This window comes from Scyliorhinus torazame, chromosome 13 (assembly GCF_047496885.1).
Source record: "Scyliorhinus torazame isolate Kashiwa2021f chromosome 13, sScyTor2.1, whole genome shotgun sequence".
NCBI lineage: Eukaryota > Metazoa > Chordata > Chondrichthyes > Carcharhiniformes > Scyliorhinidae > Scyliorhinus > Scyliorhinus torazame.
Genome location: NC_092719.1, coordinates 90,080,506 through 90,096,258, shown reverse-complemented (window position 1 = coordinate 90,096,258; position 15,753 = coordinate 90,080,506). Strand labels below are relative to the sequence as shown.

The following is a 15,753-nucleotide window of genomic DNA, read 5'->3' as shown; positions in this document are numbered from 1 at the left end:
CCTTGATGTTATAATTTTCATCTAGCAAGATGTTTTCCAATTTTAGATCTCTGTGGATGACTCCATTCTGTAACACAAAGGTAGAAAGAGCAGTCGTCAATCCTCGTGAACCAGCCACTGGCTCCTTCCACTCAGCAGCTCACTTCCCCATCCTTACTGTCACGACACCCTGGGCTAGTGCCCAGTGAATTCCAGCCCCACATGCCCTGGAGTCCCAACACAGTTTAGTGCAGTGGACGTTGTGTACATGGATTTTAGCAAGGTGTTTGACAAGGTCCCATATGGCAGATTGGTCCAAGAAGTGAAAATCATGGGATACAGGGCAATGTGTAAACTGGATAAAAAGTTGGCTCAACAAGGGCTTCCGGCGGGGGAAGAGAGCGGTTGCTGGTGGAGGAGTTCCTGGGGGAAACAAAGTTACGTCCAGCAACTCGCCGAGAACTTGCAGCCAAGCGCGCAAATTCATCCGTTTGGGCCCCCCGCAACAAGAGAGTGGGGACGAAGAAAAACCCGGGCTCCAAAGCGAATTAAGGCGGGAGATCTGGGCGCTCGGGAGTGGAGTGGTCTGCCCCCCCACCCCCCATCCCCGTCCCTCCAAGCACGGCAGCAGAACAAAGAACAAAGAACAAAGAAATGTACAGCACAGGAACAGGCCCTTCGGCCCTCCAAGCCCGTGCCGACCATACTGCCCGACTAAACTACAATCTTCTACACTTCCTGGGTCCGTATCCTTCTATTCCCATCCTATTCATATATTTGTCAAGATGCCCCTTAAATGTCCCTATCGTCCCTGCTTCCACTACCTCCTCCGGTAGCGAGTTCCAGGCACCCACTACCCTCTGCGTAAAAAACTTGCCTCGTACATCTACTCTAAACCTTGCCCCTCTCACCTTAAACCTATGCCCCCTAGTAATTGACCCCTCTACCCTGGGGAAAAGCCTCTGACTATCCACTCTGTCTATGCCCCTCATAATTTTGTATACCTCTATCAGGTCGCCCCTCAACCTCCTTCGTTCCAGTGAGAACAAACCGAGTTTATTCAATCGCTCCTCATAGCTTATGCCCTCCATACCAGGCAACATTCTGGTAAATCTCTTCTGCACCCTCTCTAAAGCCTCCACATCCTTCTGGTAGTGTGGCGACCAGAATTGAACACTATACTCCAAGTTTGGCCTAACTAAGGTTCTATACAGCTGCAACATGACTTGCCAATTCTTATACTCAATGCCCCGGCCAATGAAGGCAAGCATGCCGTATGCCTTCTTGACTACCTTCTCCACCTGTGTAGCCCCTTTCAGTGATCTGTGGACCTGTACTCCTAGATCTCTTTGACTTTCAATACTCTTGAGGGTTCTACCATTCACTGTATATTCCCTACCTGCATTAGCCCTTCCAAAATGCATTACCTCACATTTGTCCAGGTTAAACTCCATCTGCCATCTCTCCGCCCAAGTCTCCAGACAATCTAAATCCTGCTGTATCCTCAGACAGTCCTCATCGCTATCCGCAATTCCACCAACCTTTGTGTCGTCTGCAAACTTACTAATCAGACCAGTTACATTTTCCTCCAAATCATTTATATATACTACAAAGAGCAAAGGTCCCAGCACTGATCCCTGTGGAACACCACTGGTCACAGCCCTCCAATTAGAAAAGCATCCCTCCATTGCTACCCTCTGCCTTCTATGGCCTAGCCAGTTCTGTATCCACCTTGCCAGTTCACCCCTGATCCCGTGTGACTTCACCTTTTGTACTAGTCTACCATGAGGGACCTTGTCAAAGGCCTTACTGAAGTCCATATAGACAACATCTACTGCCCTACCTGCATCAATCATCTTAGTGACCTCCTCGAAAAACTCTATCAAGTTAGTGAGACACGACCTCCCCTTCACAAAACCGTGCTGCCTCTCACTAATACGTCCATTTGCTTCCAAATGGGAGTAGATCCTGTCTCGAAGAATTCTCTCCAGTAATTTCCCTACCACTGAAGTAAGGCTCACCGGCCTGTAGTTCCCGGGATTATCCCTGCCACCCTTCTTAAACAGAGGAACAACATTGGCTATTCTCCAGTCCTCCGGTACATCCCCTGAAGACAGCGAGGATCCAAAGATTTCTGTCAAGGCCTCAGCAATTTCCTCTCCAGCCTCCTTCAGTATTCTGGGGTAGATCCCATCCGGCCCTGGGGACTTATCTACCTTAATATTTTTTAAGACACCCAACACCTCGTCTTTTTGGATCACAATGTGACCCAGGCTATCTACACCCCCTTCTCCAGACTCAACATCTACCAATTCCTTCTCTTTGGTGAATACTGATGCAAAGTATTCATTTAGTACCTCGCCCATTTCCTCTGGCTCCACACATAGATTCCCTTGCCTATCCTTCAGTGGGCCAACCCTTTCCCTGGCTACCCTCTTGCTTTTTATGTAAGTGTAAAAAGCCTTGGGATTTTCCTTAACCCTATTTGCCAATGACTTTTCATGACCCCTTCTAGCCCTCCTGACTCCCTGCTTAAGTTCCTTCCTACTTTCCTTATATGCCACACAGGCTTCGTCTGTTCCCAGCCTTTTAGCCCTGACAAATGCCTCCTTTTTCTTTTTGACGAGGCCTACAATATCATTCGTCATCCAAGGTTCCCGAAAATTGCCGTATTTATCTTTCTTCCTCACAGGAACATGCCTGTCCTGTATTCCTATCAACTGACACTTGAAAGCCTCCCACATGTCAGATGTTGATTTGCCCTCAAACATCCGCCCCCAATCTATGTTCTTCAGTTCCCGCCTAATATTGTTATAATTAGCCTTCCCCCAATTTAGCACATTCATCCTCGGACCACTCTTATCCTTGTCCACCAGTACTTTAAAACTTACTGAATTGTGGTCACTGTTACCGAAATGCTCCCCTACTGAAACATCTACCACCTGGCCGGGCTCATTCCCCAATACCAGGTCCAGTACCGCCTCTTCCCTAGTTGGACTGTTTACATATTGTTTTAAGAAGCCCTCCTGGATGCTCCTTACAAACTCTGCCCCGTCTAAGCCCCTGGCACTAAGTGAGTCCCAGTCAATATTGGGGAAGTTGAAGTCTCCCATCACCACAACCCTGTTGTTTTTACTCTTTTCCAAAATCTGTCTACCTATCTGCTCCTCTATCTCCCGCTGGCTGTTGGGAGGCCTGTAGTAAACCCCCAACATTGTGACTGCACCCTTCTTATTCCTGATCTCTACCCATATAGCCTCACTGTCCTCTGAGGTGTCCTCCCGCAGTACAGCTGTGATATTCTCCCGAACCAGTAGCGCAACTCCGCCTCCCCTTTTACCTCCCCCTCTATCCCGCCTGAAACATCTAAATCCTGGAACGTTTAGCTGCCAATCCTGCCCTTCCCTCAACCAGGTCTCTGTAATGGCAACAACATCATAGTTCCAAGTAGTAATCCAAGCTCTAAGTTCATCTGCCTTACCCGTAATGCTCCTTGCATTAAAACATATGCACTTCAGGCCACCAGACCCGCTGTGTTCAGCAACTTCTCCCCGTCTGCTCTGCCTCAGAGCCACACTGTCCCTATTCCCTAGTTCTCCCTCAACGCTCTCACCTTCTGACCTATTGCTCCCGTGCCCACCCCCCTGCTCAGGGCAGGACGAGCGGTGGCCCGGACCAAAGTGGAGACCGAGCGGGGACCGAGCCAGCAGCAAGGACCGACCCCCGCCACCCGCCCCGCCCCCCCCAGCAGGAGAACGCGGGGCAGGACGAACGATGGCCTGGACCAAAGCGGAGACCGAGTGGGGACCGAGCCAGCAGGAACGACCGAACCCCCCCGGCGGAACAAAGAGGGACTCCCGGCAAGACCAGAAGCCTCGCTCTCTCTCGACCCTGGGTGAGTGAGGGGAAAAAAAGAACTTCCCTTTTTTCAAAAAAAAACTTTGAAAAGAAACCTTTTAAAGAGAAAGAGATTTTTTCACTTTAAAAAAAAAAAATTTTTCTTGAAAAGTGTTTTATTAAAAAATTGTTAAAGGGGTGAAGGGAGGGGGAAACAAAAAGGGGGGGAGAAAAGGGGGGGAAAAAAGGGAGGGGAAAAAAAAATGCCAGAAGGGAGCCAAAGCAGAGGGAGAAAGGGCACCAAAAGCAGACGGGGCAATGGGCGAGCCCGTCCAGACGAGCTAATCGGCGCACGAAGCGGCGGAACGGAAGGTTCGCCGCAACAAAAAGAACTCGACAGACAGGTGCATTTCCCCCCTGGGCCGGGGAGAACTGGAACTGGAAGGCAGCCTTTGCCGAGGCGCTGAGGGAACATCAGCTGGAAAACAAGGCAGAGGCCAGAGCAGACATAGGGGCCGCAGTGCAGGCAGCAATGGCCAAGGCCCTGGCGGAGATGCAGCTCGCCCTGGGCAGAGCAGAGGAGAAACTGGAAGCCCAAGAGGAGAAACTGGAAGCCCAAGAGGCGACCATTAAGGAGCTGGAAAAAGCGGCGACTGACATGAGCGACCGGATCACGGCCCTGAAGAAGGAGGTGGCGAGACTGGGCACGACGCAGGGGAGCCTGAAGTGCAGAGTGGACGATCAGGAAAACCGCTCGAGAAGGCAAAATGTTAGGACAGTGGGCCGACCAGAGGGGACCGAGGGTAGAAACCCCACGGCCTATGTGGCCGAGATGCTGGGCAACTTAGTGGAGAGGAAAACTTTCCCCAACCAGAAATGGACAGAGCGCACTGGTCGCTGCGCCCGAAGCCCAGGGCAAGGGACCGAGGGCAGTTATAGCTAAACTGCACCGGTACCAAGACAGGGAAACAATCCTGCGCTGGGCCAGGCAAAAAAGAACCTGCAAATGGGAAGGACACTTAATTAGAGTTTACGAGGACATTGGGGCAGACTTAGCCAGGAGTCGGGCCGAATTCAATAGAGCAAAAGCAGCTCTCCACAAGAGTGACGTGCGTTTTGGTATGCTGTACCCAGCGAAACTCTGGGTCACATTCCAAGAAAGAGAGTAATTCTTCACAGCCCCCGCCGAAGCAAACAAGTTTGTCGAGGAACACGGGCTGGAAAACCAACAGCTAGGGTTGAAATAAGGGACCCCTGGCAAGGGGCAACAACACGCCATCGGACAGGGAGGGGGGGGGGGGGGTGAGGCCATGCCAGGACACCCGGCCCCAGCCCCACCATGGCGAGCGCACCCTGAACAAAAAGCAAACCACTACCCGAAGGACCGCTTCAGGTGGGAGACTAGGCCCCAGCACAAGGGAACGAGAGTAGCGGAGAAGGGAGGGCAAGTGAGAGGATTGCAGAGTAGGATGGGGGAAGAGCCGGCAGAAAACCGCAGAGGCCGGGCAAGGGTGAAGCGAGACAGTAACTTCCGAGAGTGGGGCCACCACACTAGCAGGAAAGCTAGCACCGGGGATATGCCACAAAGCAGGGCCGCAGCGCGCCCCCAACAGGGGGGAAGGCACCAGGCAGGGGGCGGGGAAACCACTCAACAGAGGCGGGAGAGCAAACGGGGATAGGGAAAGAGGGACAAAGGAGGGGTATAAAGGAGAGGGGCGAAAGGGGGGGGGAAAGGGTGGGACCGGGGGGGGGGGGGGTTAGACAAGGAGGGAGGGACCGGGGGGGGGGGGGGGGAACACAGGGAAGGAGGGACAAACAAGGCTAGAAAAGGAATAGCAATAGGGCTACAAAGTGCCACAACCAAGGGCTCAGAACAAGGAATCGCTGGAAACATCCACCCAGTACAGTCTCTGGGCGAAGGGAGACCCCAGAGTGCAGGGGACTACCTGCGTGGTGGACGCACAGTGGGCGGCCATGCCGGGTGCCCCCTGGACAAAGGGAAATCCCGGAGCGCAGGGACCCGACCGCATGGAGAGAGCAGTGACAACGGCCATCCTGGACGGATCCCTAACAAAGAGAAACCCCGGAGGGCAGGGGCGCGTCCACCAGGTAAGTATGGTTAATCCCACAGGAGCAAGGAGACAAAAGCCCCCCACCAGGATAGGGACTGGAACATAAGAGGACTCAACGGCCCAGTGAAAAGATCCAGTGTCCTCACCCACCAACAAATTTGAAGGCCGACACAGTCTTCCTCCAAGAGACACACCTGAGACAGCAGGACCGACTGTGGGTAAGAAAGGGCTGGGTGGGACAAACCTACCATTCCTGCTATGTGACGAGGGCAAGGGGGATGGCCATACTGATCAGCAAGAGGACGATGTTTAGGGCGACAAAGATGGTTACGGATCTAGGGGGACGGTACGTCATGGTCAGTGGGGCCCTGGATGGGGCACCGGTAGTACTAGTTAACGTGTACGCGTCCAACTGGGACGACACGGGCTTCATCAAGAAGACCATGGCAGAAATCCCTGATATAGCGACGCATCGACTAATCATGGCGGGGGGGACTTCAACTGTGTACAGGATCCAATGACTGACAGATCAAACCCCCAAAACAGGGAAAATCTCAAGCATGGCAAGGGAACTCAGTCACTTTATGGAACAGATGGGAGCGGTGGACCACTGGAGGTTCACCCACCCAGGGGAGAAGGAGTTTTCCTTCTTCTCCCCAATACACAACGTATACACCAGAATTGACTTCTTTGTGGTGGGGAAAACGATGCTTCCGGGGATAGACAAAGTGGGAGACTCCGCAATTGTGATATCCGACCACGCTCCACACTATATGGAGGTGAGGCTGTAGACGGGCAGGGCCCAACACCCCACATGGAGGTTGGACGTTGCCCTATTAGCTGACAAGGCCTTCAACGAAAAGATATCGCGGGCCATAGCAGAATACACGGAGAACAGTCAGAATGGGGAGGTCTCACCCTCCACGTTCTGGGAAGCGCTAAAGGCCGTACTAAGAGGGGAAATCATCACTTTCAAAGCCCGAAGAGATAGGGACGAAAGGGCGGCTAGGCAGCAGCTGGTCGACTCCATACTGGAGGTAGACCGCAAATACTCCGAGGCCCCGACCGTAGAGCTCCTGGCGGAGAGGAAAGAGCTACAAAGGAACTTTGATCTGCTCTCCACCAGGAAAGCAGTCACCAACTCCGCCAGGCACGTGGGACCCTATACAAACACGGAGACAAAGCCAGCCGCCTGTTGGCACACCACCTCAGAAAGCAGGCAGCCACCAGAGAAATTGCACAAATCAGGGATACCAGAGGCACATTAGAAACAGAAACAGAAAAGATCAACAAAACCTTCAAGGCCTTCTACCAAGGGCTGTACACCTCAGAGCCCCCAACAGGGGAGTCTCGGATGAAACGGTTCCTTGATGGACTGGTCATTCCAGTCGTGGGGGAGGGCAGAAAACGGGGCCTGGAAGCACCACTAGCACTGGGAGAGATCATGGACAGCATTAGCTCCATGCAGGCGGGGAAGGCGCTGGGACCAGACGCGTTCCCGGCGGACTTCTGCAAAAAATTTGCGACAGCACTGGTACCGCACCTGCGGCAGACGTTCACAGACTCACTAGCAAGGGGTACACTGCCACCCACGCTAGCACAGGCCTCAATCTCGCTGATACCTAAACAAGATAAAGACCCAATGGAATGTGGGTCACACAGACCCATCTCATTGCTGAACGCAGATGCCAAAATACTGGCCAAAATCCTAGCCAAAATGCTCGAAGACAGCTTACCTTGAACATCAGGCGCCTGCTGAACGTGATAATGACCCCCTCCGGGGAGAGAGTACCAGAGGTGATCGTCTCCCTAGACGCAGAAAAGGCCTTCGACAGAGTCAAATGGAAATAGCTCATAGAGGTACTGGAGCGGTTCGGGCTAGGAACAGGGTTCACCTCCTGGGCAAAACTTCTATACATACGGACAAACAACACCAACTCCCGATACCTCCAGCTGCACAGGGGCACCAGGCAAGGATGCCCACTGTCCCTGCTGCTATTCGCCCTAGCGATCGAGCCACTAGCAATTGCTCTCAGAGCAGCAAAAAGCTGGAGGGGCATCCAAAGGGGCAGCAGAGAGCACGAGTCTCACTCTATGCAGATGACCTGCTCCTCTGCACTCGGACCCACAAAGCAGCATGGGCGGAATCATCGCGCTCCTGAAAGAGTTTGGCACCTTTTCGGGCTACAAACTCAACATGAGCAAAAGCGAGATCTTCCCGGTCCACCTCCAAGTAGGGGGGGCAGCACTAACGGGACTGCCGTTTAAACAAGCCCGACACAAATTCCGCTACCTGGGGATCCAAATAGCCCACGACTGGAAAGGGATCCACAAAGGGATCTCACCAGTCTGACAGAGGAAGTCAAAAAGGACCTGCAAAGATGGAACACACTCCCACTCTCCCTTGCGGGGAGAGTCCAGACAATCAAAATGAACATACTACCCAGGTTCCTCTGCCTACTTGGATCCATCCCGATCTACATCCCGAAGGCCTTTTTCAAAGCACTAGACAAACTAATCATGGCGTTAGTATGGGGGGGGGGGTGATAAACATAAGAACATAAGAACTAGGAGCAGGAGTAGGCCATCTGGCCCCTCGAGCCTGCTCCACCATTCAATGAGATCCTGGCTGATCTTTTGTGGACTCAGCTCCACTTTCCGGCCCGAACACCATAACCCTTAATCCCTTTATTCTTCAAAAAACTATCTATCTTTATCTTAAAAACATTTAATGAAGGAGCCTCAACTGGTTCACTGGTCAAGGAATTCCAGCGATTCACAACCTTTGGCTGAAGAAGTTCCTCCTAAACTCAGTCCTAAATCTGCTTCCCCTTATTTTGAGGCTATGCCCCCTAGCTCTGCTTTCACCCGCCAGTGGAAACAACCTGCCCGCATCTATTCTATCTATTCCCTTCATAATTTTATATGTTTCTATAAGATCCCCCCCGCATCCTTCTAAATTCCAACAAGTACAGTCCCAGTCTACTCAATCTCTCCTCGTAATCCAACCCCTTCAGCTCTGGGATTAACCTAGTGTATCTCCTCTGCACACCCTCCAGTGCCAGTACGTCCTTTCTCAGGTAAGGAGACCAAAACTGAACACAATACTCCAGGTGTGGCCTCACTAACACCTTATACAATTGCAGCATAACCTCCCTAGTCTTAAACTCCATCCCTCTAGCAATGAAGGACAAAACTCCATTTGCCTTCTTAATCACCTGTTGCACCAGTAAACCAATTTTTTGCGACTCATGCACTAGCACACCCAGGTCTCTCTGCACAGCAGCATGTTTTAATATTTTATCATTTAAATAATAATCCCTTTTGCTGTTATTCCTACCAAAATGGATAACCTCACATTTGTCAACATTGTATTCCATCTGCCAGATCCTAGCCCATTCACTTAACCTATCCAAATCCCTCTGCAGACTTCCGGTATCCTCTGCACTTTTTTGCTTTACCACTTATCTTAGTGTCGTCTGCAAACTTGGACACATTGCACTTGGTCCCCAAGTCCAAATCATCTATGTAAATTGTGAACAATTGTGGGCCCAACACTGATCCCTGAGGGACACCACTAGTTACTGATTGCCAACCAGAGAAACACCCATTAATCCCCACTCTTTGCTTTCTCTTAAATAACCAATTCTCTATCCATGCTACTACTTTACCCTTAATGCCATGCATCTTTATCTTATGCAGCAACCTTTTGTGTGGCACCTTGTCAAAAGCTTTCTGGAAATCCAGATATACCACATCCATTGGCTCCCCGTTATCTACCGCATTGATAATGCCCTCAAAATATTCCACTAAATTAGTTAGGCACGACCTGCCCTTTATGAACCCATGCTACATCTGCCCAATGGGACAATTTCCATCCAGATGCCTCGCTATTTCTTCCTTGATGATAGATTCCAGCATCTTCCCTACTACCGAAGTTAAGCTAACTGGCCTATAATTACCCACTTTCTGCCTACCTCCTTTTTTAAAGTGGTGTCCCGTTTGCTAATTTCCAATCTGCCGGGACCACCCCAGAGTCTAGTGACAATCTCTTTTAGTACTCTGGGATGCATTCCATCAGGGCCAGGAGACTTGTCTACCTTTAGCCCCATTAGCTTGCCCATCACTACCTCCTTAGTGATAACAATCATCTCAAGGTCCTCACCTATCATAGCCTAATTTCCATCAGTCACTGGCCATCAGTTACTTGTGTCTTCCACTGTGAAGACCGACCGAAAAAACCTGTTCAGTTCCTCAGCCATTTCCTCATCTCCCATTATTAAATATCCCTTCTCATCCTCTAAAGGACCAATATTTACCTTAGCCACTCTTTTTTGTTTTATATATTTGTAGAAGCTTTTACTATCTGTTTTATATTCTGATCAAGTTTACTCTCAGTTTAATCTATCTTACTCTTCTTTATAGCTTTTTTAGTAGCTTTCTGTTGCCCCCTAAAGATTTCCCAGTCCTCTAGTCTGCCACTAATCTTTGCCATTTTGTATGCTTTTTCCTTCAATTTGATACTAGCCCTTATTCCCTTACATATCAACCCTTGAGGTTTATAAGGAGGAGGTGTTAACAATTCTGGAAAGGGTGAAAGTAGATAAGTCCCCTGGGCCGGATGGGATTTATCCTAGGGTTCTCTGGGAAGCTAGGGAGGAGATTGCTGAGCCTATGGCTTTGATCTTTAAGTCATCTTTGTCAACAGGAATAGTGCCAGAAGACTGGAGGATAGCAAATGTTGTCCCCTTGTTCAAGAAGGGGAGTAGAGACAACCCCGGTAACTATAGACCAGTGAGCCTTACTTCTGTTGTGGGCAAAATCTTGGAACGGTTTATAAGAGATAGGGTGTATAATCATCTGGAAAGGAATAATTTGATTAGACATAGTCAACACGGTTTCGTGAAGGGTAGGTCGTGCCTCACAAACCTTATTGAGTTCTTTGAGAAGGTGACCAAACAGGTGGATGAGGGTAAAGCAGTTGATGTGGTGTATATGGATTTCAGTAAAGCGTTTAGAACATATAGAACATAGAACATAGAACAATACAGTGCAGTACAGGCCCTTCGGCCCACGATGTTGCACCGAAACAAAAGCCATCTAACCTACACTATGCCACTATCATCCATATGTTTATCCAATAAACTTTTAAATGCCCTCAATGTTGGCGAGTTCACTACTGTAGCAGGTAGGGCATTCCACGGCCTCACTACTCTTTGCGTAAAGAACCTACCTCTGACCTCTGTCCTATATCTATTACCCCTCAGTTTAAAGTTATGTCCCCTCGTGCCAGCCATATCCATCCGCGGGAGAAGGCTCTCACTGTCCACCCTATCCAACCCCCTGATCATTTTGTATGCCTCTATTAAGTCTCCTCTTAACCTTCTTCTCTCCAACGAAAACAACCTCAAGTCCATCAGCCTTTCCTCATAAGATTTTTTCTCCATACCAGGCAACATCCTGGTAAATCTCCTCTGCACCCGCTCCAAAGCTTCCACGTCCTTCCTATAATGCGGTGACCAGAACTGTACGCAATACTCCAAATGCAGAGTACCAGAGTTCTGTACAGCTGCAACATGACCTCCCGACTCCGGAACTCAATCGTTCTACCAATAAAGGCCAACACTCCATAGGCCTTCTTCACAACCCTATCAACCTGGGTGGCAACTTTCAGGGATCTATGTACATGGATACCTAGATCCCTCTGCTCATCCACACTTTCAAGAACTTTACCATTTGCCAAATATTCCGCATTCCTGTTATTCCTTCCAAAGTGAATCACCTCACACTTCTCTACATTAAACTCCATTTGCCACCTCTCAGCCCAGCTCTGCAGCTTATCTATATCCCTCTGTAACCTGCTACATCCTTCCACACTATCGACAACACCACCGACTTTAGTATCGTCTGCAAATTTACTCACCCACCCTTCTGCGCCTTCCTCTAGGTCATTGATAAAAATGACAAACAGCAACGGCCCCAGAACAGATCCTTGTGGTACTCCACTTGTGACTGTACTCCATTCTGAACATTTCCCATCAACCACCACCCTCTGTCTTCTTTCAGCTAGCCAATTTCTGATCCACATCTCTAAATCACCCTCAATCCCCAGCCTCCGTATTTTCTGCAATAGCCTACCGTGGGGAACCTTATCAAACGCTTTGCTGAAATCCATATACATATAAGGTTTGATAAGGTTCCCCACGGTAGGCTACTGCAGAAAATACGGAAGCATGGGATTCAGGGAGATTTAGCAGTTTGGATCAGAAATTGGCTAGCTGGAAGAAAACAAAGGGTGGTGGTTGATGGGAAGTGTTCAGACTGGAGTCCAGTTACTCGTGGTGTACCACAAGGATCTGTTTTGGGGCCACTGCTGTTTGTCATTTTTATAAATGACCTGGAGGAGTGCGCAGAAGGATGGGTGAGTAAATTTGCAGATGACACTAAAGTCGGTGGAGTTGTGGACAGTGCGGAAGGATGTTACAAGTTACAGAGGGACATTGATAAGCTGCAGCGCTGGGCTGAGAGGTGGCAAATGGAGTTTAATGCTGAAAAGTGTGAGGTGATTCATTTTGGAAGGAATAACAGAAAGACAGAGTGCTGGGCTAATGGTAAGATTCTTGGCAGTGTGGATGAGCAGAGAGATCTCGGTGTCCATGTACATAGATCCCTGAAAGTTGCCACTCAGGTTGAGAGGGTTGTTAAGAAGGGAGGGATTGAGTTTCGGAGCATGGGGTCATGTTGCAGCTGTACAAAACTCTGGTGCAGCCGCATTTGGAGTATTGCGTGCAATTCTGGTCGCCGCATTATAGGAAGGATGTGGAAGCATTGGAAAGGGTGCAGAGGAGATTTACCAGAATGTTGCCTGGTATGGAGGGAAGATCTTATGAGGAAAGGCTGAGGGACTTGAGGCTGTTTTCGTTAGAGAGAAGAAGGTTAAGAGGTGACTTAATTGAGGCATACAAGATGATCAGAGAATTGGATAGGGTGGACAGTGAGAGCCTTTTTCCTCGGATGGTGATGTCTAGCACGAGGGGACATAGCTTTAAATTGAGGGGAGATAGATATAAGACAGATTTCAGAGGTAGGTTCTTTACTCAGAGAGTAGTAAGGGTGTGGAATGCCCTGCCTGCAACAGTAGTGGACTCGCCAACACTAAGGGTATTCAAATGGTCATTGGATAGACATATGGACGATAAGGGAATAGTGTAGATGGGCTTTAGAGTGGTTTCACAGGTCGGCGCAACTTCAAGGGCTGAAGGGCCTGTACTGCGCTGTAATGTTCTATGTTCTATGCTCTATATCCACGGTTGATTTTCCCTCTTTCTACCATCCTTCCTTTTTGTTGGTATAAACCTTTGCTGAAAACTGTGAAAAATCGCTTGAAAGGTTCTCCACTGTTCCTCAACTATTTCACCATAAAATCTTTGCACCCAGTCTACTCTTCCCTCAGCTCATTGCAATCTCCTTTGTTTAAGCACAAAACACTAGTGTTTGATTTTACCTTCTCATCCTCCATCTGTATTTTAAATTCCAACATATTGTGATCGCTCATTCCGAGAGGGTCCCTAACTATGAGATCATTAATCAATTCTGTCTCATTACACAGGACCAGATCTAGGACCGCTTGTTCCCTCGTAGGTTCCATTACATGCTCTTCTAGGAAATTATCACGGGTACATTCTATACACTCCTCCTCAAGGCTGCCTTGACCGACCTGGTTAAACCAATCGACACGTAGATTAAAATCCCCCATGATAACTGCTGTACCATTTCTACATGCATCCGTTATTTCTTTGTTTATTGCCTGCCCCACCATAATGTTACTATTTGGTGGCCTATAGACTACTCCTATCAGTGACTTTTTCACCTTACTATTCCTGATTTCCACCCAAATCGATTCAACCTTATCCTCCATAGCACCAATGTCATCCCTTACTATTCCCAGATGTCATCCTTTTAAAAAATATATATTTTATTAAAGTTTTCAAACACAATTTTTCCACCTTACAAATCAACATGAAAGATAACACAATAACTAATAGGTAACATTATTTAAATAAAATAGTGAACTCACAAAGTAACAAAAAATAGTGCTCCCCCGCCCCCCTCTACCCCAACCAGAACAAAACAGGTTACCCCCCCCCCCCCCACTCCCCCCTCTGGGCTGCTGCTGCTGCCGATCTATTTTCCCTTAACGTTCCGCGAGATAGTCAAGGAATGGTTGCCACCGCCTGGAGAACCCCTGAGCCGATCCTCTCAACGCAAACTTCATCCGTTCCAGTTTTATGAACCCTGCCATATCGTTTATCCAGGCCTCCACGCTGGGGGGTTTTGTTTCCTTCCACATGAGTAAGATCCTTCGCCGGGCTACCAGGGACGCAAAGGCCAGAATATCGGCCTCTTTCGCCTCCTGCACTCCCGGCTCCTCCGCTACCCCAAATATAGCTAACCCCCAGCCTGGCTTGACCCGGACCTTCACCACCTTTGAAATCACCCTTGCCACTCCCCTCCAGTACTCATCCAGTGCCGGACACGACCAAAACATGTGTGTGTGGTTCGCCGGGCTTCCCAAGCACCTGTCCTCCACCCCGAAGAACCTGCTCAGCCTCGCTCCTGTCATGTGTGCTCTGTGTAGAACCTTGAATTGTATCAGGCTAAGCCTGGCACATGAGGAAGAGGAATTTACCCTACTTAGGGCATCAGCCCACAGACCCTCCTCAATTTCCTCCCCCAGCTCTTCTTCCCATTTTCCTTTCAGCTCCTCTACCAGCGCCTCCCCCTCATCTCTCATCTCCTGATATATTTCGGACACTTTGCCCTCCCCGACCCATACCCCCAAAATCACTCTATCCTGGATCCCCTGTGTCGGGAGCAGTGGAAATTCCCTCACCTGTTGCCTCGTAAACGCCCTCACTTGCATGTATCTAAAGATATTCCCCGGGGACAACTCATACTTTTCCTCCAGCGCTCCCAGGCTCGCAAACGTCCCGTCAATAAACAAGTCTCTCAATCTCCTAATACATGCCCGATGTCAGCTCTGGAACCCTCCGTCCATCCTTCCTGGGACAAACCTATGGTTGTTCCTGATCGGGGACCACATCGAGGAACCCGTCACACCCCTATGTCGCCTCCATTGCCCCCAGATCCTTAAGGTTGCCGCCACCACTGGGTTTGTGGTGTACCTTTTCGGGGAAAGCGGTAGCGGCGCCGTCACCAGCACCTTTAGGCTCGTTCGTTTACAGGCCGCCATCTCCAGCCTCTTCCACACCGCCTCCTCTCCCTCCCTCATCCACTTGCGAACCATAATCGTCCAGATTCGGCAACGCCAGTCCCCCTCTGTCCCTGCTGCGCTGCAGGAACCCCCTCCTTACCCTCGGGGTCTTCCCTGCCCACACAAAACTCATAACACTCCTATCTATTTTCTTAAAAAAGGCCTTAGTGATCAAAATGGGGAGACATTGAAACACAAAAAGAAACCTTGGGAGGACCATCATCTTGACCGCCTGCACTCTGCCCGCCAGTGAGAGCGGCAGCATATCCCACCTCTTGAAATCCTCCTCCATCTGCTCCACCAGCCGTGTCAGATTGAGTTTGTGTAAAGTTCCCCAGCGCCTGGCTACCTGAATCCCCAAATATCGGAAGCTCCTTTCTGCTCTCCTTAACGGCAGGCCGTCTATCCCTCTTCCCTGATCCCCGGGGTGTACTACGAAAAGCTCACTCTTCCCCATATTAAGCCTATATCCCGAAAAATCTCCAAACTCCCTCAATATCTGCATAACCTCTGTCATCCCCGCCACAGGATCCGCCACATACAGCAGTAGGTCATCTGCGTAGAGCGACACTCGGTGTTCCTCTCCCCCTC

At 49.8% G+C, this 15,753-nt stretch overlaps 1 protein-coding gene across 1 annotated transcript in view; it reads right to left on the bottom strand.

The window, feature by feature from the left end:
* Nucleotides 1-15,753, bottom strand: part of LOC140388183 (NUAK family SNF1-like kinase 1) — a 314,941-nt gene that overhangs the window by 78,755 nt on the left and 220,433 nt on the right. Inside the window, exon 4 of the mRNA XM_072471946.1 lies at nt 2-67. Within this exon, the coding sequence (XP_072328047.1) occupies nt 2-67 (66 nt within the window). The remainder of the gene's footprint in view (nt 1; nt 68-15,753) is intronic.